Source organism: Trachemys scripta, chromosome 4 (assembly GCF_013100865.1).
Source record: "Trachemys scripta elegans isolate TJP31775 chromosome 4, CAS_Tse_1.0, whole genome shotgun sequence".
Classification (NCBI taxonomy): Eukaryota; Metazoa; Chordata; order Testudines; family Emydidae; genus Trachemys; species Trachemys scripta.
In genome coordinates this window covers 40026866-40050203 of record NC_048301.1, presented here as the reverse complement: position 1 = coordinate 40050203, position 23338 = coordinate 40026866, and the positions used below count along the sequence as shown (strand labels likewise).

The 23338-nt window shown below is 49.4% G+C and overlaps 1 protein-coding gene across 3 annotated transcripts in view; it reads left to right on the top strand.

Annotated features, from left to right (window-relative positions):
* The window catches only part of ADCK1 (aarF domain containing kinase 1), a 125256-nt gene extending 103984 nt beyond the window's left edge, over nt 1-21272 (top strand). For 2 of the 3 annotated variants that reach the window (XM_034769260.1, XM_034769262.1), the window contains 4 exons: nt 11679-11828; nt 12180-12377; nt 18660-18853; nt 20215-21272. In XM_034769260.1, coding sequence (XP_034625151.1) covers nt 11679-11828; nt 12180-12377; nt 18660-18853; nt 20215-20386 — 714 coding nt within the window. In that variant the 3' untranslated portion in view covers nt 20387-21272. Of the gene's footprint in view, nt 1-11678; nt 11829-12179; nt 12378-13541; nt 13736-18659; nt 18854-20214 lie in introns of those variants that run through there. The other variant, XM_034769261.1, reaches the window with a different exon arrangement.
* Nucleotides 21273-23338: the final 2066 nt, after the last annotated feature.

Here is a 23338-nt window from a genome sequence, read left to right as displayed (position 1 = left end):
CACTTGGTTGACTAGCTATCAAAGAGCTACAGCATAAAATCAATTGTACTTAATCTGTCCCTCCGCTCGGCTCTGAAATCTGGACGCCTCATCCCTCCCCTCCCTTTTTATCCGTGGCAGAGTTCACTCACCGTCAATTAAGGATGTTCCAAAGAACAGCTGGGGGAAGAGAACTATGTGTGTGTGAGCCCCTTCCAGGCTAGCAAGTTGTCTGTGTTCCCTCAACTGTCCCCAGAAGGCATCAGACACCTCCCTGACTACCTAGGCACACAGAGTTGTCAGGGAAACATTGGGCAGGTGGGGACCAGGACTAGTGTCTCCCTACCCCTCCCAGCTGATCTGCATTTCACCTATTCCTTTACATTATAGCGAGCTGAGCCAATGAGAGGCAACAGTCTCTTGCCCAATAAAGGGAGGCAGCTGCCTTCTGAAACATGTCTGCTGGGGAGTTCAGTTGGGAAAGTGCGAGGAACAAAACAAGGTAACCTTGATGCTGAATTGGAGAGGAGGCACGCCCCTCCCAGCCCTAGGCTTCTTGTCATGTCGGACAAGCCAAGGGCAAGTGCAGAGTACTTTGTATTTTCCCTGCAAAATGCTGGTCAGGCCCCCATTTTTATTCAGAGAGCTTCCTCACCTAGCTCACCCTGGCAGCTGACGGCGTAGTCTCTCACTCACTTACACACAGGTTCTTTGCATGGCACATGCAACTGGCTGAGACAGTGGAGCCTCTCTAATAGCACTTGCTCCCAAGCACAGGGCTCCCCTGTGGGAGTTGCAGTTCAGGCCCTTAGTCTTGCCATGCACGTTTGCATCCCTAGGCTGTGTCACGGGGTTCACTCACCACAGGTGCATCTCCTTTTGGCCAGGCATGGTATAGCGGCTGTCTCTCCTATGGCACCCACTGCCAACGGTCGCTCCATCGGTGAGTTGGTCTCTCTTCCTGCAGCTTGGCCTTCCAGCCAGGTAGTGGTTTAGTCCACCCCTTCCAGGATAACAGAGTCCAATCAAACTATAGTCCAATACCCTTATAGTATGTATTCCCTCTGTCTCTGGGCTCTGTGGTCCTTACTCTCTGGGGGGTTCCCTCTACTCTTGGTTCCTGCCAAGAAACCCGGTAGTTGACAGCAAGGTCTACTCTCTCAGACTTCTTGCTGCCTCCCTGGATGGCTTCTTACTTCTTCTATCCCCCCAAGAGTGAGTGGAGACCCTCTCCTGGCAGCCCCTTTCTATTACAAACTTCTCGGCTTTATAATCACCACTCAGCCCCTCCCCAGCTGGCCTTCATTATCAGTTCAACCTAGCTGTCTCTGTCCCTCTCTCTTGCAAGTGCTGCCAGATATGTTAATTGGCCTCTCATGCCCACGTTAACCCCTTCTGGGCCTGTGTGGGGTACGTGCCCCATCACAGGCTGGTTGAGGCCTGTATCCCAACCCTACAGCATGGGGATGTCTCATCAGCAGTGGGCACAGCACACACATTGCCTTTCTTGTGTAGGCTTTGCTACAGGGAAGTTGTCTTGTGTTTACCAAGCTAAATGCATCTGTGACTAGCTCTGTGATACGTCTGGTCTGTGAAGAGCCGTCCCAGTGTGATTCACAAGGTGCTGACGGTTCACTGACTTTGCAATCAAGGGAGACTAACAGAGCCTGGTCCCCAGCCGATCCCCCACCCACCTCCATTCACCTTAACCCAGTGGGGACTTTGCAGCCTTGCTTTGATCAACCACATAATCAGGCTAGGCCAACAGTTTGTTCCAGACAGGAGCAGCCAGCTCTAGTCACGGAAACATAATTAGGAAACATCTCAGCATGGTTAACCCTGAGATCCAGCCTTGCCTGTTGGGCTGATCTCTGTGGTGGGTGCCTGTTCCTCAGCTCCCAAGCTGCTCTGTGAGAGAAACTCCTTTCAGAGTGAGCTCAATGCTGGTGAGTGGTGCCAAATTGACATCCTAGATTGAAGGCCTCTTTGCCCCCCTTGGACAAGTGCAGCATGGGTAGCAGGAGGGAAAGCGGCTTCCACTGCTCTGAAGCAACTCCTAGGGAGGAGCAGGGAGTTCACGTTCCATGACCAGTTCAGTGTTTGGCCTCACTGCTGAGGCTAGTAACTTAGAGAGCCAATGCCTGACTTGAACTGGCAAACTGGCAACCTAGAGGTCTGGCACTTAAAAACAGTAGTGAAAGGTACTTTAAAAACACAATAGACAGAGAGAGAGTGGACAGCTCCATATCCTATTATCCCTTGACCCTTCTGATCCACCCTGCTCCTTGCCTTTGCCCTGAGGCTGCACTGGAATTGGTAACCTAGAAGAACAAGGGTCTATATTTCATGCCCAACCCCCTGAGGCAGCCACTTGGTGACTTTTCTGAAAGTCTGGGGTCAACCCTCTCCCTCCCTGCCTGCTGCTGGAGTCCCCATATCTTGTATTCTCAGGGTCTGGCCAGCATAGAAGAGCTCCTGCTGCAGAAGAGTGAGTCAACAAGGAGCTCTATTGACATTTTGGAGGTGGAGATTGTCATGCCACAAGTAGGGGTAACCTTTAGAAAGATGTGACCAACTACTAGCTGGATTTTGGCCTGCTCCCAGACAAGGCCTAGCCAGTCATTCAGAGGTGCCTTCTCCCTTCCTTTGAGGAGATGTCTTATGCAGCTCTCTTCCCCCTGAGATAAAGTCCTTGCACAAAGCCTGGTGATAGGAGAATGTCAGAAGCAGAGATGAGTCTGATCCACAGCATTCTGATCTAGATCGTAACATTCCCCAAGTCTTGAGGAGTTTGGATCTGGAGTTTGGTTTTGACCCATTAGAAATAGGAGCAGCTTGGGGCTGCAAAGTTGTCTGGGAAAGCCCTGGGGAGGGGAGTGGAGCAGGCATTCTTGTCAGCTTTCTAGGGTTTCCTGCTCCCGATCAGACTGGAATCTCCACAAGCATAGTCTTTCTCTGGGGCATTTTGGTGTCCGGATGTGACAGAATAATGTAAAGACTAAGCTAACTGCACGTTTTCCAATTCACAAAAGCTTTCAGTGGTATGGAGGGGTTCATTCGGAGCCTTGTTGGAAATTCGAGCTGGCTCTTATTCCAGCTATCGTATTTACGCCATTGGGAAAGCTGCGTTACCACATCTCAGTGCGCTGGTGCCATGTTGAGATGAAACCTCCCAGCATGCTGGCTTGTGCCAGCCCCAAAGATATTGTCGTAATGTTTCCAGTGGTTGGTTTTAAAAAAGGTCTGCTTCTGCGGGGTGCAAAAACCCTTGGGCTATTGTCTGCCTGGTCAGTCTGTGCAGTTACTGCAGCTCTGTGCTTGGATGGGGTATTTACGCAGGCTGTCTCGGTTCCTGTAGACACCACTTAGCTGCTCACTTACACACGTGCAGTTTTAAAAAAACGATTAACTCTTTTATTAATTGTCAACAAAACAACAGTACGGAGCTGCGGGTAAAATCTCTCTCTCAGGCATGCTTCTTCCCTACCGTTTTTAACTGGGTGGGGGGAGAGGAGTCCTCAGCAAGCAGGATTTCTCTCATGCAGTAACGCAGACTTGAAGAGCAAGCTGAGCCTCTCTCCTCTAAATGGAAAGGATCCCTGAGGTGAAAGCTCCCTTCAAACCAGGTTACTGACATTTACTTAATGCCGTCTGTAGCGGGATTATCATTAAAGCTGCCCAAAAGCACATTAATCTCTCTGGAGCCGTCCGAGCGCTGGACTGTAATGGCATTTAATCAGAGAAGGCTTTGATTTCTAAAGACAAGTGCAAACACTGAAATATCTGCCTGTGGAACAGTTACCTATTCATGTGCAAGCACAGCCGAGGAGGAGAACGCAGCTGGGATATTAACGGTGGGAGGGGAGCGTGGGTCTCAGAGAAATTAGTTGGCTGTAATCTAGAGGCAAGGAAGGGTGTGTGGGGATAAGACCTGGATCTTTTTGGAAATGGACTCTCTCTGTTTCAGGAGATCAGAGCATTTGTGGGCCAGGACGGGGGAGAGCAAACAGGGATCCAGGAACTTATGGCATGTTTGCTGCAGGAAAGTAAAGAAGAATGAGGCTGTTCAGAGTACATCCTTCTAAAGAACCCCTTCCCTGATGGAACAAGTGCCACCATGCTGAACCCACTCAAACATGAATTGACTCACTTAAAGAGACTTGTCCCCATAAAACTCACAGTCCTTCTTATCCGAACCTTTCTGTTCGGGCTTCTCCTGTTTATCCCAACGGAGGTTCTGTCACCTGTCTCACCCAGAGAGCCCTTGGTCGGCAGATTGTGCAAGCTGTGCATGTTGTAAATGAACAGACAGCTCACAGGTTGAGCTGTAGCTGGTGTATCTAACTAGCACAGCTCAACTGTCCAATTGTAGATTCCACTGAGAGATTCACAACTTGTAGTTTGTGCTGTGTCAATTAGTTACACAAGCCATCCAGTCAGGGAACAGAAATGGTACCGTGTGCCTCCTGCCTGGAGACTGTGAATGTTACAAATAACATTCAGTCGATATATTTTATATTAATCAAAAGTAAAATCAAACCACCAAGGGACCTAAGCTGAGTAACTGCAGGCACCTGTTGCTATAATCCTTGTTCTTTGCCGCTGCATCCCCTTCTTGCTGTTTGCTATCTCCACTCACTGAACCATCTGAAATGGTAAGCTCTTCAGGGGTGGGACCGGGTCTTCCTCTTTGTTTTGTAAAGTGTCTGGCACTCTTCTGAGTGCTGAGAAATACGTACTGTGAAATGTTCTCTTGAGGTGGGATACCTCACTGTACACAGTACCAATGTAAGGCCTATGCATCGCTTATATGCAAGTTGGATTTCTGTGGTGCACTTGGCTAGCCCCCTGCATAGAAGTGGAGCCCTCCGTTGTGTATACCAAAGCTGGAACCTCTCATTTCTCGAGCATTTGTGCTTATAATGCTGGAGTGTTTGCAGAAAGGGAGCATAGAAAAGAATGCTGAAGAGATCAGCTGCTCTTGCTCTTATATCTCACCCTTCAGTTTGGGGAGCAGTTTCCTTAGAGATCGTTTTAATTTGCCCCCGTTAAAAGCTTAGTGCAAAAAGTGCCAGACACTAGTAAGGAGAGATCGAGAGAGCTGCTACTGGCAATACAGGCTCCCGAGTAGTACAAAAACACGCAGCAAATGGTTAAAACAGAGATGAGGGCTGTTCAGACTGTAAGTCAGTCTCAAGCATCAACATCAATCAGTTCCCAAGGAGTCTTGGAGATGCATTTTACATTAAATCCAAAGAAATATACTCCATATACTCACTTTCCATATAGGGGAAAGCGAGCCCTGACTCCATTTCAGATGTTACAAAGTTACAACACAAATGTATACAATAAATAAATAACACTTCTATGCCCTTCCCTATCCCCTCCATAGCACTTTGCAGATTCTAATAAGTTTAATCTTGCAACTCCCCGGGGAGGTGATTAATATCATTCTCCCCATTATTCTGATGGGGAAACTGAGGCACGGAGAGGGAAAATGATTTTCTCACAACCACACAGTGAGGCAGAGCTGGGAATAGAACCCAGGAGTCCTGAATACATCTATATCTTAACTGCGTCCTTCTTCCCTAAATGTTATCTCAGCGTGACACAGTGTGCAATGATAATGTTGTACTACACAAAGATGCTGTGTCTTGATTTTAACAGTTCAATATTGGAGAGGAAAGCTCAAGACCTATGGCCTCTCATTCCAAACCCTCACTGAGGACCATTTCAGAGCCAAGATGAGGGCTTTACGTCTCCAATGCCCTTCCCTAATTTCACACCCGTTTAACTGGGTCTCTGCAATGGCAGGATTTTTTTAAAAAATGACCAAAAAAGCAACACACTCACAAATCCAATTAACCTTCGATTAAGGTTCCAGAATCGATGCTATTCTTTTGGCCTGAGGAGGTAATATTGAGCCCTGAGAAATGAGCCGCACAACGACCTTTACTTTTAATGAGATCAATAGAAGTTAGTGTCGCCATCTCTTAAAATAATTAGCAAATATTACAGATGAATTAGGGCAAACAGCTAGTATCCGCTCCTGATCTAAAGAGACAGGAACAAATGGAGGAGAGATAGGAAAGGACACTGCCCTATCAGCCAGCACCCCCGGGATCCTTCTGTGGCAGCAATGAGTTCAGCTCACCAATGCACACATCACAGGTTCTATAAGCATGTCCGGATCTGTACTCAAGTCACGGCAGGATGGAAGGATGCAGTAAGAATCAGCGCTCACTTGAATCTTCAGCTGATTCCCAAGACAGGGAGAGTGAAAGTAATCTGATTCTCTGGATCTTGTTGATTTCCCCCAGTGTTACTGTAGGGCGACACATGAGCAATGCAACTGTGCAAGCTGGCTTGCTAATGTAGAGTTGCTCTGAAACTCAGAGTGCACATGCTGTTTTATATCGACAGGTTTCTTACGAACATTAGACTGTGCACAATGGTATGCTATTCCAGGAACCTCACTTAGGATGGGCTATGCAATGTTTTGTTTTTATAGGGTTTTTTTCTGATGAAGGCTCAGCCGGACACACTGGCTTGTTATTGCAGGGTTGCACATGACTCATAGAATCATAGACTTTAAGGTCAGAAGGGACCATTATGATTGTCTAGTCTGACCTCCTACACAACGCAGGCCACAGACTCTCACCCACTCACTCCTGTATCAAACCTGTAACCTATGTCTGAGTTACTGAAGTCCTCAAATCGTGGTTTAAAGACTTTAAGGTGCAGAGAATCCTCCAGCAAGTGACCCGTGCCCCATGCTGCAGAGGAAGGTGACAAACCCCCAGGGCCTCTGCCAATCTGCCCTGGAGGAAAATTCCTTCCCGACCCCAAATATGGCAATCAGCTAAACCCTGAGCATGTGGGCAAGACTCACCAGCCAGACGCCCAGGAAAGAATTCTCTGTAGTAACTCAGATCCCACCCCATCTAACATCCCATCACAGGCCATTGGGCATATTTACTGATAATAGTCAAAGATCAATTAATTGCCAAAATTAGGCTATCCCATCATACCATCCCCCCCATAAACTTATCAAGCTTAATCTTGAAGCCAGATATATCTTTTACCTCCCGCCGCTCCCCTTGGAAGGCTGTGCCCAGCTGTTGTTGTAAGGTAGCTCGGGACTTCTAGGAATGGTGATTTGTTATTGTGTGTTTGCTCATGTGTTCTAGGGTCATTGCCATATCATATATGCTGAGAGAAGTTCATAAACTTAGCAAATGCAAGGGGGTAAAAGTCAAAGTCTGGCATGTATATATTGCTAGAGTGTGTCACAGCCTGCAACAGCATGTTCCTCCATGATGCGCTTAACAGCAGGCTCTACAGATCTGGTTCCTTCCCCTTCTCCACCTCCTATCTGCTGATCTCTTCAGCTGGACTCTTCCCAGTGACTCACCCCTCTCCCCTGTGAAGTGGCAAGGTCTTGTTGAAACTGTGTTCTTTGCACAGCATGGGGCTGTAGTGATGTCACATATTATTGTGGTGGCATCGTGCTGTTTGTGTTGTGCCGTGGTGATGCTACGATACCACTTGTTGGCTACTGCCAGCATGTTCCAATGCAACATGGGCACCTGAATTGAATTGGATTTATTCAGTAACACATCCTGCAAATGTCTCTTGAACAGCACAGGGCAAAGCCATTGGGATAGGGGCAAATCTTGCACCCTTCTGATTTATCAGACCTAGCTCCCTCTGCTGACAAGCATGTGAATTTTCCCCTTATATTTATCCAGACTAGACCCTTTCTTAATTACACCCCATTCCTCCTAGTTACACCCCTTGTTCCCCCTGAGGCTCTGCCTACAGTACGACTTTTGTCGGTATAACTTATGTCGCCTGGGGGTGTGAGGAAAATAGCCTCCGGATCGCCATAAGTTACACCAAGAGAAGCGCCGGTGTGGGCAGTGTTATATCGGCAGGAGAGCTTCACCCGCCGACATAGTTACTGCCGCTCGTTGGGGGTGGTTTAATTATGTCAATGGGAAAAATCTCTCCCGTCGGCATAGAGTGGCTACACGAGAGATCTTACAGCAGTGCAGCTGCATTGGTACAGCTGTGCCGCTGTAAGCTCGCTAGGGTAGACCTGGCCTCAGTAGCTCTTCTCCCTCCTCAGTGTTCACACCCATCAGATGTTTGTAGACTGTTATCGTATCCCTTCTCTTTCATCCCTTAGCCAAGCTAGACATCGTTAGCTCTGTTAATCTTTCCTCCAAAGTGTATCCCTCCTGCCCCCTAATCATTTACCCTGCTGTTCTCTGAACTCCTTCCAGTTTGTCTACATCTTTCGGTTAATAAGGTGTCCAGAAGTGAATGCAGGATTCCAGGCATGGCCACATTATTATTATTTATTATTGTATTATTGTATCACAGCAACATCTAAAGACCCTGGTGCTGATTGGGGTCTCACTATGCTGGATGCTGTGACCTCTCTGTGTCATGATGCCATGCCTGGGCTGTGCTTCCATAGATCACGGCAAACTCCTATCTAATTTGTTGTCCACCATTACCCCTATGGTTGGACTCTCTCAGCCTCGCTACTTGCCAGATTTCTCCCTCCCAGTGAGTAGCAGATTCTCAGGGGCTATTTTCCCATATCTGTTAGCTGCCTTCTTCCAAGGTGAATCTCATTTTATTCCCTGTTATTTACCTAGCTGCTGGGTCAGTGTGGAAGGGATAAGGTCAGCAGTGATAAGGGTGGGACACCTTAGCCAGGGCCGGCAGCACTGGAGTGTCTGAGGGGGTAGGTTGCAGCTTCCTCCAATTGATTTTCCAAGTGGTGGTTTTTTGTTTTATTTTTTAAAGAATTATATGCAGTGAATTGATCATGAATATTCCAGAATCAGGCTCTGTTGCATAGTGGTGATTGGTCAGGTAAATACTATGCTGTTATTTGTGTTCCCTGAGTGGATGAGCGTTCAAGCACTCCCGGCACAGACTGTGATGCTCTGGGACTCCCTTTCTGTGAATGATCGATCGTGCCAGTAAAGGTTGGTCATGGGGATGTTAGTGGAAAGTGAGGAAAAAAGAGGCAACTGTGGCCAAACAAGTGAATTCCCTTTGAAATTCCAGCCACATTCACTGGAAGTAGTTTGCATTAATAGTCACAGTCTCACAGTCATGTACGTATGCTTATTGAACAACACACACACAGACATGCAGCGCATGCTCCCCGTGACGCACATGCGCACGCACACAGACACATTACATACATCCTATCACTTGCTCCAGAGCCCATGGAGATTCCAGTTCTAGGGCCTAGCTGCAGCAAGGCCTCCATGCAACTAGCTGGGTGGCCTGAGGCCCAGGTGCTTGAGTGTGCAGGGCAGGAAGAGGGGTGACGTGCTATGCAGTTGCCAGCTCAGCTGGTCTCACACTCCAGCTTGACACTCTGTCAGGGCAAAGGCTTCTCTAGAGCAGGCTCAGGGAACGGCTCTGATGCGCCACATTGGCTGCCCAGGGCTGCACTGAGGGGAGAAGGTAGAGGTGAGAGTTACAGGGACAGGAGGAGGGTCAGGGGATCTCCTTATGGAATCCTAGTCTACTCACATAGTAGGTCCTCACAGCACTTGAAGAGGAAGGCAGAGCATAGGACATGGGTGTTCAGGATGGGAATTCACATGAGGGCAGCAGTTGGTTGAGGCTCCTGCCCTTCTCACTTACACCCTTTTTCTGTCTCACTCCCTGCATTGTACTAGCACTTGGGTGGGAATTTGAGCCCTGGGCCCTGACCTATAGGGCTACCCAACTATTCCAGCTCTGGGCCCTCATGCACAGCTTTGCCGATGCCTGTCAATCCTGACCTGCAGTAACCCTGGCTATTCCAAACCTCCAAAATCTACAAAGTTTGGTCTGAGATAGCGAAATTCAGTTCACTTTGGACCCAAGACAGAATTTGAACCCAGCTATCCTGAATTGAAAAGCTGATTCTGTAATCTAGGTGAAGCCGGATCCATTCCAGCTGGTCTGTGAACCCAGTGTAGGTTCTTTCCTATCATCTAAATGAATTAACAGATTAAGAAGGACCTTCTGTGCTGCCTTTCCCTGATCTTTGTGCAGTTATTAGCGGGCTCTTTTAACACACCACAGCACGTTGTACTTTGATCCCACCAGCTTTTATAAGCTAAACAGGTTTGATCAGTGCTTGGATCACTCTAAGTATCACCTAGTTGTTGCTGTGGGTTGTGTTGGTGATTCAGGTGGTGCTCTCTTCCTTCAATCAATACTTGTAATAATGCCCCCATGTGTAGTTAGGGGTCAGTACTGGCTCCACTTCCTTAGCATGGTGATAGGGGAGCTGTGCTGCTGAAGATGTTGTCGATTCCTGACCACTGGGAGTCATTCAGGCACTTTCCATAGGAATTAGGGTCTTAATGAATTCCAAATTCCAGTTTGGGTAGCATTCTGATCCTCCAATGTCATCCTGCAGAGTCAACAAAATATGGGGATCTTTGTTTCTTGTCCTAATGTAACACTGCACAGCGTAGCTGTGTGGCTGGCAGACAGCTGCCTCGTCCCATCCCAGAGGCGGATGCATTTCAGTGGTTGGCAAAGTGATCCCTGCAAAGCACTGTGTGATGTTTATTTGCGCAGAGGTGTTTGGCATTTGAATCCCTGTTGCTCCTTTTTTGGGATCCCTTTCCCCTTCCAGTGAGGCTGCCTGCGGAGAGGGGGTTTAGCATGCTGGTTACACTGCATTGAGCAGGGGGAGCGGTAGGAATCATTTATAATTATTTTCTTTTAATTGCCTGTTTGGTGCCCTGCTGGGGGGTTCTTTGGAACTTTCCGGGGGGGGGGGGCGGGGGAGCAGCGGGGGGGCGGGGGGGGGGGTGGGGGTGGGGGAGGGGGGCGGGGGGGGGGGGGGGGGGGTGTGGAGGCTGGCGCTGCTCCTGCCCCAGCGAGACACTGGGCTTGGGGGCTGTTTACTTACTCCCAGGAGGCTTTGAACTGTGATACAATCACCCTGCGATAAGGCAGCCACAGCATGGGGGGGACATGGCCGTGACAGGATGATTTAAACAGCCTCTTGCTGTCGCTTCATCTTCCCAGACATCATAAATCAGATTAGCACTGGATTGAGGAGGGGGTGGGAGGAGGACTGAGCAATGTAGGGAGGGAGACACTCCCTTTATAGAAACCAGCCACAGTCTCTCCCAGGCAGACCCCACCCAGAGCGACAGATACTGCCCTGTCTGCCTCAGATGTGCACCCTGGATCTGCCCCATCCATCCCCAGACAGATGCTCCTCCCCTGTATCTGTCCCTTGATGCCCACTTCTGCCCTGACAGATGCCCCAGTCAGACACCTTCACCATGGCTGCTCCAACATATACCCCCTTATCTGCCCCTGTGTCTTTCCTCTCCACTAATGGGTGCCCCTGTTTCTACCCAGATGGATGCCAGCCTTTGTGCCAATTCCCTCCAGTTATGCCATAGACGAACACTTCACACCTGTCCCCACAACCCCCTCCATGTTTGCCCCGTGGATGGACACTCCCATATTTCTGAATGCCCCAGGCCATCAGACCCCAGGATATGTGCCAGGAGCTGGCTCCTCACTGCTCCCTGTAGTCATCCGTCCCTGGCATACATGATGCGGGCAGACTCTCCTCTCCCTGTAGTTGATAGACCGTGGAGTAGTTGGTAGCCCGTCCCGTACTGTGACTGCCTCCTGTCTCCTTTCAGATCTCTCGCAATCTGGGGAAGATGTACAGTGAAATGATCTTTGTGAACGGCTTCGTACACTGTGACCCGCACCCGGGCAACGTGCTCGTGAGGAAGTGCCCAGCCACTGGCAAGGCCCACATTATATTGCTGGACCATGGGCTCTACCAGGTATGTGAGTATGGAGGGTGCTGGGAGCCATCAGGCTGATGCTGTGCACTGTCTCTGAGGAGGTGTCACTCATGCCTGTGTGCTTCAGGCCAGAATTGAGCTGAGAGCCTCCTATCTCACCCAGCCAGTCATAGCCCTGGTGAATTAAAGAGGCACCCCAGGCTTGCAGATCCCCCTTGTGGATTTTTCCTATAGTACTTACCACCCTTCAATGGGATTTTATGCCTGGAAGCTTGAAATATCAGACACGGAGGTGGTTAAAGGCGCCTGCTGGTTGGGATAGGTTTTCCCCCTCCCTGCCCTGGTGCTGTTGATTGATTTCCTTTGGGGAACATGGCCCTCTCTCCCCAGGTCCTGACAGAGAAGTTCCGCTTGGACTATTGCCGGCTCTGGCAGTCCCTGATCAAGGCTGATATGAAGAGGGTGCAGAAGTACAGCCGACGGCTAGGGGCAGGTGACCTGTACCCACTCTTCGCATGCATGCTCACTGCCAGGTCCTGGGACTCTGTCAACAGGGGCATCGACCGGTCACCGGTCACAGCCAATGAGGTACGGCCTGTTTGCGCTCCGTGTTCCTGTGGTGTCTTTCTCCATTATAATCACCTAGTTCATTGACATTAATATTAATGGCTGTCCTAGCAGGCCTATCGAGAGGCTGCATTGAGAGATGGACTAAAGGTGGCCTGGAATCCCTTTGCTATACACTTTTAACTGCTGAATTTAGTCTCCTCGTCTCTCACACGCACTCATCACAGGTCAGTTAAATTTCCCATAAGATTTTCTTGGTTAAATAAATTACCAGCTCTGGTAGAGGAAACCTTTGTAAATTTTCCTGAGTGCAGCTGTGCAGGGAGCACACCGAGCTGGGTAAGGGGCAGAGGAGACATCGGAGCTCAGTGGGGGAGGATAATACATATTAGTGTTAATTGCTAGTCATGTGAATGACCATCAGCACTGATGCATGCTCATCAAAAATCCTTGGAAATGACAGAGGTTGTTTAGTACAGGAGGTAAGTCAAGGTTGCTTAAGTGCAAATCCCATCAACCCAATCATGAAAAATCTAGAAAATCACCAGTTAAATTCTTCCTCATCCTACTGTCCATGTGTCACGAGTCCTTCTATACTCATGTACATCTGTCTACCACTCACAGCACCCACCTTCATCACACTAATGAACAAATGGGCAACCATGTTGTTTGTAGAGGTAAGCAGGCAGGGGTATGGCAGTAACAGGTGGGCCAGTGTTTGTGGGGGGAAGCATGTCTCACATGGCTTATTTTAATGTGGGTGTAAGAAGTTTGTGTTATTGTAGTGGCAAAGTGTGGGGGGAGGGCAGGGGTAAAGGACAAAATGAGTTGGCTTTGTATTGCTTGGTAAATGGTGTCTGTGCAGATGTAATATGCAGGTAAGAATTCATAAAGAAGGGTTAAAATTGGCTGTTGTGAAATTATGTGGTGGATATTCCTCACTCTTTGTGGGTTGGTGCTTGATTTTTGTGGCCAGAGTTAAGGTTTGCTCTGATGGGTCACAAATATCATACAGCTCCCCTCTGGCATCGGCAGGTGAGTTTACATTTAAGGGGAAGGTAGCTCCTTTCTTTTGGTTTTGGGGTGAAACTGAGAGGTTAATAGCAGCAGCGAGAACCAGACATTGTGGCGGTAGGTACCATGTAACACACAGCTCTGATGATGCTTCTAAATCCTGTCTTGCAGCACCCTCTGCTTCTCCAGATCTGCTGGCACACCAGAGGCCTTATCTTGTGCACCATCTGCTATTCCAGACTTTGTCCTTGTCAGAAAACACCAGCTTGATGACATAATGTGGTTGTTTTGTGATGGGGACAAATACCCTTACTTAGCACTAGACTGAGATGTATCAGACTTATTTAATTGTGATCTGTGTGGGATTGACAATGTAGTAAGCATGCTGGGGGAAGGGAGAATGAATAGTACTTATCCTGTGAAATGTGTGCCCATTCCCACACCGGCTTCTTCCATCGAGCAGCGGTACTCAACCCCTGCTCAGCCCCAGGCCTTGTCACACTTCACCCCTTCCCCCAAGGCCCCACCCCAGCCCTGCCTCTTCCCACCCCTGCTCCGCCCCGCCCCGCCTCTTCCTACCCAGTCCAACCTCCTCCCCCGAGCACGCTACGTCCCCGCTTCTCCCCCTCCAGTGGGCCGGAGGTGCTGGCAAGGAGGGGGAGGAGTTGATCAGAGGGCCACCGGAAGGTGGGAGGTGCTGGGGGAGAAGCGGGGAGCTGGCTGCCAGTGGGTGCTAAGCACCCACAAATTTTTTTCCATGGGCGCTCCAGTCCTGGAGCACCCACGAAGTTGGCGCCTATGCCCACAGTTCCACCAAATCAAATGTAGGAATTGCTCACCACCATGCCCCAAAACATCCATGTTTCTATCCAGGCTCTGAAGGGATGACATTACCCCATTTCGAGGTTCAAGATTCCACTTGCCATTTTAACTTGTTGCTAGGAAACCCAATGAATATCCCGGTCCATGCTCAAATCCCCAGATTTTCCTGGAAGCAAAAGTTAAAAATACAACTGTAATAATCTCAAACACAATTATGTGATCTTTGAATTTCTGCTCTCTCTGGAACTGCCATCTCATGAGGTGTTGAGTCCTACAGATTGTCAACTGTCATAAGCACATGCCCTTATTGAATATGTTTCAAATTATCCAGTAACATTAAGCCTAAAAGGAAGGTTTTTTTTGCAGTATAGTTAACCTGTGGAACTACTTGCTACATAATATAAACTAGGCAAATACAACTTAGATGGGGCTACTATAAGATGGGTGCATAACTGTCTGGATAACCGTACTCAGAGAGTAGTTATTAATGGTTCCCAATCCTGCTGGAAAAGTATACAAGTGAGGTTCCGCAGGGGTCTGTTTTGGGACCGGCTCTGTTCAATATCTTCATCAATGACTTAGATATTGGCATAGAAAGTACGCTTATTAAGTTTGCAGATGATACCAAACTGGGAGGGATTGCAACTGCTTTGGAAGATAGGGTCATAATTCAAAATTATCTGGACATATTGGAGAAATGGTCTGAGGTAAACAGGATGAAGTTTAATAAAGACAAATGCAAAGTGCTCCACTTAGGAAGGAACAATCAGTTTCACACATACAGAATGGGAAGAGATTGTCTAGGAAGGAGTATGGCAGAAAGGGATCTACGGGTTATAGTGGACCACAAGCTAAATATGAGTCAACAGTGTGATGCTGTTGCAAAAAAAGCAAACATGATTCTGGGATGCATTAACAGGTGTGTAGTGAGCAAGACACGAGAAGTCATTCTTCCGCTCTACTCTGTGCTGGTTAGGCCTCAACTGGAGTATTGTGTCCAGTTCTGGGCGCCGCATTTCAAGAAAGATGTGGAGAAATTGGAGAGGGTCCAGAGAAGAGCAACAAGAATGATTAAAGATCTAGAGAACATGACCTATGAAGGAAGGCTGAAATAATTAGGTTTGTTTAGTTTGGAAAAGAGAAGACTGAGAGGGGACATGATAGCAGTTTTCAGGTATTTAAAAGGGTATCATAAGGAGGAGGGAGAAAACTTGTTCATCTTAGCCTCTAAGGATAGAACAAGAACAATGGGCTTAAATTGCAGCAAGGGAGGTTTAGGTTGGACATTAGGAAAAAGTTCCTAACTGTCGGGATGGTTAAACACTGGAATAAACTGCCTAGGGAGGTTGTGGAATCTCCATCTCTGGAAGTATTTAAGAGTAGGTTAGATAAATGTCTATCCAGGATGGTCTAGACAGTATTTGGTCCTGCCATGAGGGCAGGGGACTGAACTCTATGACCTCTCAAGGTCCCTTCCAGTCCTAGAATCTATGAATCTATGAGGCAAAGATGTTAAGAATAACAAACAAACAAAAAAGGATTAGATATCTTGTATAAGGGGGAATATCCTCTTCAGTGATGGTAGCTGGGATAAATTGATGAGGAACCTTATGCTTCAGGGCATAAGTTGGGGTCAGGAAGGAATTTCACCCCAGAGGACAATGTTAAACATTTAGGTGCACTGAGAGTTATTAAGCTGCCTTCTGAAGTATTTGGCATTGGTCACTGTCAGAGACAGGACACCAGATTAGATGGATCATTGTCTGAACAAAGCAGCAGCAGATAGGGTACTGGATGAAGTACACAACTGGTCTGATCTGTTGGAGGTGCACACCAGACTTATGTGAACCATAGGCCTATTATGGTTCTGCAAGTCTTATGTGCACGATAGAAGGGTCTCAAAGCCAGTACAGGGAAAATATACAGCCCCAGTCAAACCCACTGTGGAGGAGAAATTCTTTTATAACTGTCCGTTTCCCCTTCCCCCCTCCAACCATAACCCTGATTCTATATAAGAATCTGTTTCTGGTGCATTCTGCATGTGACATTCTGGATTCTGAACCCTTCAAATGCTCCACTGACCTTTTTCTAGATCTTCTGGTTCATGCCACAGCTGCTGGAGGATGCAGGGAAAGTCCATGTGTGTGATGATCCATTACACCGCCCTAGATTCATTGGGATTCTTGTTGAGTAGGACTGACAGCTCTAGCAAGAGCCAGGAGAGTGTGGGCAGGCAGTGGACAAGCTTCACCCCCAACGGCTTAGACATGCATCTCATTTCTGATCTGCAGCACCTCCTGCAACTCCAGTCCTAAGCTCCCACACATGCATCTCTGCCAGTGCACCTCTAGGCTCACCCTGCTATCTCAGTCTAGGCCCCGCTTTTCCAAGGAGGGAATATTCAGATGGGGTTGATCCCTGTTATGGGGTTGGTTTGTTTTTGGAGGGAGATCCCATCTCTGGTAGCTCAGAACTCCCCCAAAGAGTTTGGCTGTAGGCGAACACCAGGATTCATCGCAAGGCTTCTCTTTCCCAGGACGTTCCTCAGGGACATCAGGGACAGTCGCCTCTTGGGCAGGGTGTTTGGGCTGGAGTCAGGAACACTGGGAGCCCTTTTCTCATGCCAGGCGATGGGCACAATCTGTTCAGTACTAGAGCCAGACAGGACTCAGTTTTCCTGTACTGCAAAAAGAATTCAAAACTTCTTCCTGTTCCGCATTGAGACAGAGCCCTGTAGTGAAAAAGGCACACGCAGAGAACAGCAGCCAATTGCCCAGTGGTTAGGGCACTCATTGGAGATGTGGGAAACCCAATTTCCAATTCCTGCTCTTTCTGACTGGAACCCAGCTCTCCTGCCTCCAAGGTGAGTGCTCTAAGCCCCAGGCGTGTGGCTCTCCTGGGGTGGGGTTGTCTCTCTCTCTCTGCCCAGAGAGTCCCTCCCAGACGCGAGAACCTGTCTCAACTCAAGTTAGTGGAAACTGGCCCTTTCCTGTGGAAAAAAAAGAAAAAGGTCCATTGAAAAATTCCTGACCAGCATAATTCAGAACCCTGTTATTACTTAGCCAGTACATCACAAATTCCTAGCTAGAGCAGAAAAGTAAAATGCCTGGGCTGGGCGGCCACCTGACATATTTTGCAGGTGTGGGGAATCTTCCCCAAACACCCAGTTAAGTCCTGCTTGGTGCCTGCAGCATTCTCCCGCTGCAGGCAGTGTTTTCGGCTGGGGGCAGGTGTGGTGAAGCTTGGGTTGAAGTCAGCAGGGGCCATGATGAACGGCCATGATGAACTATATACAGGCCTGGGTGCTCTAGGGTCCAAGAGGAGAGACACTTCTGATGGTAGCAAGTCCCTTTGGCCTTGGCTACACTTGCAGCTGTACAGCGCTGTGAGGTAAACCTGTATTCGTACAGCTGAGTAGGGAAAAGCACTGCAGTCTGTCCACACTGACAACTGCCACCGCAGTGACGTGGCCACACTTGCAACATTTGCAGCTGTGTTGGGAGCAGTGCATTATGGGCAGCTATCCCAGAATTCATGTGGCTGCAACGTGCTTTTCAAAACGGGGGGTGGGGTGGATTGTGACAGGGAGTGTTGGGGGAGAGAGAGTGCTTTTTGGAGCGTGTCAGCACTCTATTTTGCAAGTTCCGAACTCCCAGCCCCCTGCTTGTTCATTCACTCACTCAAAGCAAGCTGCAAACTGTTTGCTTTTCTCTGTGGTATGAACTTTGAAACCGGCACTTCCGCATTCCTGCAGCCGGTCACAACAATGGAGAGGATTGGCCACTTGACAAGGTGATCAGCACAGCGCTCACACCCGTGAGTTGTAGCCACTCCGCTGCAGCTGTTATTCCTCTCGGAGATGTGGAGTACCTGCAGCAGTGTACCCAGGGAGATACAGCGCTCCAAGTGCCCTGCCAGTGTGGATGGGGAGTGAGTTACAGCACTGGGGGAGGCTTTACAGCGCTGTAACTCGCAAGTGTAGCCAAGGCCTTTGACTCTGAAAGGCTCCTAACCCCGTATGGGGAAATCTCCGTATCACGATGTGACTCGCTGTGCAGATGGGGGTGGGAGTGGGGAATAGAGCATTGAGAACCCTGCAGCAGCAACTTGCCCAGCTGCTGGGGCACAGAGTCACTGAGCAACCCCCTATGGCTGACCCGGGAGCTCCAGCCAGCTGCAGGCTGGGAAGCTGCTTGAAGGCAGCAAATGGGAGTGAATTGCGAAGTCAGTCAGGACAGACTCAGTCAGGCTCTCGTGGGTGAGATTGGCTCCCCACCTGTTCTGTTTGCTCTGCCCCAGTCACCTATGCAGACAGGGCCCATTAGCTGCTGGAACAGAGACGCAATCTCCTCAGCAGCCGCTTCCTCCAGTCTGCCCTGCAGAAGCAGCAGGACGTAGACTCCGAGGCCTCTGTTAACATCTCTCTCCTCTCTCCCCACCATTCCCCTCTGCTCTGATGGTGCTCAGGACGTGGAGATCCGGACCAATGCTGCTGCTTACCTACCTCAGATCAACCAGCTCCTCAACAATGTGCCCCGCCAGATGCTGCTGCTGCTGAAGACCAATGATCTGCTAAGGGGGATTGAGTCAGCCCTACACACACGGGCCAGTGCCAGCTCCTTCCTCAACATGTCTCGCTGCTGCATTAGAGCCGTCTCCACGTGAGTCCCTGTGTCTCTGAGACAGGAGCCCCAACCCCCACTGGGCTCCTCCTGTCTCTTGTCCCCTAGTCAGAGTCTGCAGAGATGGCGGCTCTGGAACTTCTAAAACTGCCCTGTCTTACCTGAACCTTTCCCCTCATTAGCATGTCTGTCAAGGCCCCGCCCCCTTTTTTCTTTCTCAATCTCATCTTCTTTCTCCCCCATCCTACCCCACCCCCCACCCCCGGGTCTCCATAGGGAATGAGCTCTCAGCAGGAACTTGGAGCCAGACAGAACTGGGAACAGGGTGGGAGCTGGGAACAGTGGGGATTTTGTACTAAATTTTTGATTCTGGGATCATAATTTCCCCCAGATCTGATTAATGTCCCCACCAGAAACAGCTGATGGAAAAAGAACCCAAACTTCACAGCTGCCTGTCTCACAGCATGGCCTTGTGGTTAGGGGGTGTGGCTCCTGGGTTCTATCCCTGGTTCTGACTTTGACTTGCTCTTTGATTGGCGGCCAGTCACCTCATTTTTCTGTGCCTCAGTTTCCTCATCTGCCCAGTAGGGATAACAATTCTGTGTCTGCCTCATGAGGGCATCGTGAGGCTCCATTAACTTGTGTTACTGGAGAGGGGCCCAGTACTATGTTTACAAGAGCCAGGAGAGTCAGGAGTGCCCAGTTCTATTCCTGGCCCTGCCACTGACCTATTGTGTGACTTCAGGCAAATTGCTTAACTTCTCAGTGCTGCATGTTCCCCAGCACTGTTGAGAGCCTTAGATGAGAGGTCCTGGAGCAGTGCAGTGTTAGCAGTGATGGTTCTCTATAAGGACCAGTCGAATGTTGTGTTGTTTAGGGATCTGATTACATAAACACAAACCATGTGGTGAGTGCTTATCATTAACTATTATTATTGATAATTATAGTTAGCACCTGGATAGCCCCCTGCAATGTCAAACACTCTGACTAATGGAATAATGTCCCTGGGAGGGGGGAAGGGAAGTGCTATCGCCCCACTGTCCAGATGGGTAGATTGAGGCATAGAACAGGGAAGGCCAAGACAAGTCAGCACCAGCTGTGGAAACAGAAACCTGGAGTTCTGAACTCCTGATCTCAAGCTCATTGCACTTGCACAGCCTTTCTCCTCTCTCCCATTTTTGCTGGGAGGGACCGTTCCTCTCTGGGAAACATTTAATCCAGGAAACCCTGACCTACCAGCCAACTGGGATCCCTCAGAGGTGGGGATCCTGGCTGATAATTGGCACCTGAGGGTGGGGGGTAGGGGGACTCCTGGTCTTCAAGATCTAAGATCCAAGATTTACCCTGCTGCTGGGCTGTGTCCTGGGAGATTAATGCAGCTGTTTCTCTCCCTTGCCCAGGTATCAGAGGAGCAAGTCTCACTCCCTGTACAGAAAGGCCAAGATCTCTCTCTTAGAAGCTCTGAGCCTGTGGCAGATCAACTTATATGAACTCTTCCTGCGGCTGAAGGGGTCCCGGCTGGGGAACTGGGTCATTGCTTTCCTGAGCCGGATGCACCATTCTCCGTACTGACAGGAACTGGTGGGAGAAGCCTGGGCAATTATTGCTCGCCTCCATTCTCCGCAGCACACTTGCCTTCCTGACCATTCCTGTCCGTACTCCACAAAGGCTATTGAGACGCTTTTCTTGTAACGCATGGTGCCGGCCTTGGCTGTCAGAGCATAAGCTTCTCTATAGAAGAGAGGGAGGGGAGAGCAGGGGCTCTGGGAGTCAGGACTTCTGAGTTCTATTTTAGCAATGAGAGAGGTGGGAGTATGATCTAGTGGGCAGGGCAGGTGGCCTGGGAGTCTCTCTGTTCCCAGCTCTGGGAAGTACCATTATGGAAACATCCTGTAGACTTGAATAGGAAAGGAGAACTTTTTCTAGCCCCTACCCCTTTTAAACCATCCTATGGCATTTAAGAGAAATGCATCCCTGCCTTAGAATTCTCCAGGATGGTTCAAACCCCCTAGAGAGGAAATCATTCCTTATGGAATCCAATAGGGTTTTCAGTAGTTTGTACAAAATCCTATTGGTTTAATGCCTGTGAAATCGACAGGAATTTTCTCTAAGGGGAGAATGATCTAGTTGCAGGGGACTGTGAGCCAGGACTCCTGGGTACTATTCCCAGCTCTGAGAGGGAATGGAAACTAATGGTGAGAGCAAGGGTCTGGAAGCCAGGATTTTTCTGGGTTCTGTTCCCAGCTCTGCTATGGAGTCACTGTGTCATTCTGGGCAAGTGCTTTCCTTTCCTCAGTTTCCCCACATGTAACATGGAGGTAATGCTACAAACCCTCCTGAACGGCTCAGGGAGCAGGTGCTGTGGAATCTATTCTGAGAACTCACATCTTGTGGCTGGTGATGTATGTGCGCTGTACTGTACTGTCACACAGGAAAATAAATAGGGTGTCATGTTGGAGTCCTGCAGGGGAGAAGTGCATGGCTACCCACCCCTTTCACCCCAGCCCCAGTTTTAGTTTTCCCCTTCCCTGAGCATGACTTGTCACTCTGTGCTGTTAGTCCCTTACAAACCCAATCAACCGCTGCTCTGTTCTCTCCACGACCTCTCCCCCGTCTGACGGATGTGGTCCAGCTCAAGGTCAGCTGCTGTTGAGTCAGGCATGCGTTGCCGTGGGGGTGATGGCGCCTGCCTGGATGACTCACCACTCTTACCCCACACATTCACACACAGCTAGTTCCCCCTCCGGCCCCCCAGCCACGGGAACATGCTGCCAGAGCCAGCACTGCCCTAGCATTAAACGTGGAGCGGCTCGGCTCGGCTCAGAACTGCTTGTGATGTTGTGCAGCTCCTGGCTCAAATGGAAACCTGTCACTTGCTCGGTGTATGGGCCTGATCGCTCTGAGCCCACAACCAGGACACAAGCCCCAGAAAGCCTTGCGCAGAAGCCTCACTTCTGCCATGTGTCGCCAGGCTCTCCTCCCACATGCCTGCTCTCTGTGGAGCTTCCTGAAAACAGAAGTGATGGACAGGCTCAGTGTGGTCAGACTTGTGGAGTCCTCCCCATACTGCGAGCACAGGCTGAGGAGGGGATGCTGGGAAACAAACTGCACATGGAGTCATGGAAAGGGATGGGCCTGTCAGGCCACCCCATGGACCATCTCTGCAAGGGGTGCCTACCCCACTGGGCACAAAGGGGTGTGTTTCAGAAGCTTGCACTGTCAACAGGTTTGACTGAGAGAGGTTCTTGTCAGCACGGGAGAGCAAGGCCTGGGGAGGGGCTGCTTGTGAAAGAGAATGGCTTCCTGGTTGGTATCACTCTGAAAGCCCAGCCATGGAGCATGTTTGTACACATGAGAGGGAATGTGTGTATGACTGCTGGGGAGTGTCAACCTGTGACACAGGGCGTGTGGAAATCTGTCACTGGGTGAGGGAGAGAACGTATGCAAGTCGGAAGCATACCCAGGGAGTGCGCGTGATTGTGTCTGTGATTGTGAAAGTATCTGTGAATATTGTGCATGTGCATCTGGCTGGTTACTACAAAGATGTTTGTTAGATGCAGTGTGTCTGGTAGGTTAAATTGCAAATGCTGGAGAGAGAGAGAGTGTGTGTGTGTGTGTGTGTGTGTTTCTTACCAACTGCAATCTTAATCTCAACTCATCCCTCACATCCAGGCCAACCCCCCTGCCTGTTCTCATTAGCCTGTCAGGTGGTAACTAGGTTGCCTAGGGTCATAGCTGACGGGAGGAGCAGGAACAAGATGCTGAGCTCGCCCTACGTGTGTAAGGAGAACCAGTTAGAGCAAGAAGCCTTGTCAAACCTTTCCCCACCATTCTAGCCCAGTTCAGAGATGCACCCAGGCCAAACCTCTGAAAGGTCTGGGTTTCACTGTCACTTGAATTCTCCTGCAAACTAGCCTATGATAATTTTAGTGATGGGAGCCTGAGTCAGCAAGGAGCTATGGAAGCCCTTGGCAATCGATCCTGCAGCCCTTACGTGAGAGAGTCTTGCTCACGCAAATAATCTCACTGAGGTCCATGCAATTACTTATGTGATTGCAGCTTGTTGGACAGACCAGCTGGGTTATGAAGAAATAGCTGTGGGCCTATCCTACTCCCTTCCCTTGCAAGGAACTGAAAATCACACAGTGAAGTCTAGTGAAACCTGTGCTTGTGGTGACCTATTGAAAAGGGCATGTTCTAGTAGCCCCTGCAGCTCCTTCACACTAACCGTTCTAAACACACCCATCTCAGTAACGTCTGGGCTCCACCTGTGAGGTGTAGGTCAGCTTCAGTCCCCCCATTTTCCAGAGGGCGAGCGGATTCTGTGAGATGGTAAAACTTCCCCAAAGTCATAGCTGACATTTGTAGCAGAAGATGGGACCACATCCCATGCTCTACATATACCAACCCTGTGCCTTCACCACACCAGTATCCATTCGCTCCGCTGCTAATGGCATGCCTGAGCAGCCCCTGCTATAAAGGCCAAAGAGAACCAGCAGCCCTTTCAGGTGTCGTTACTGACAG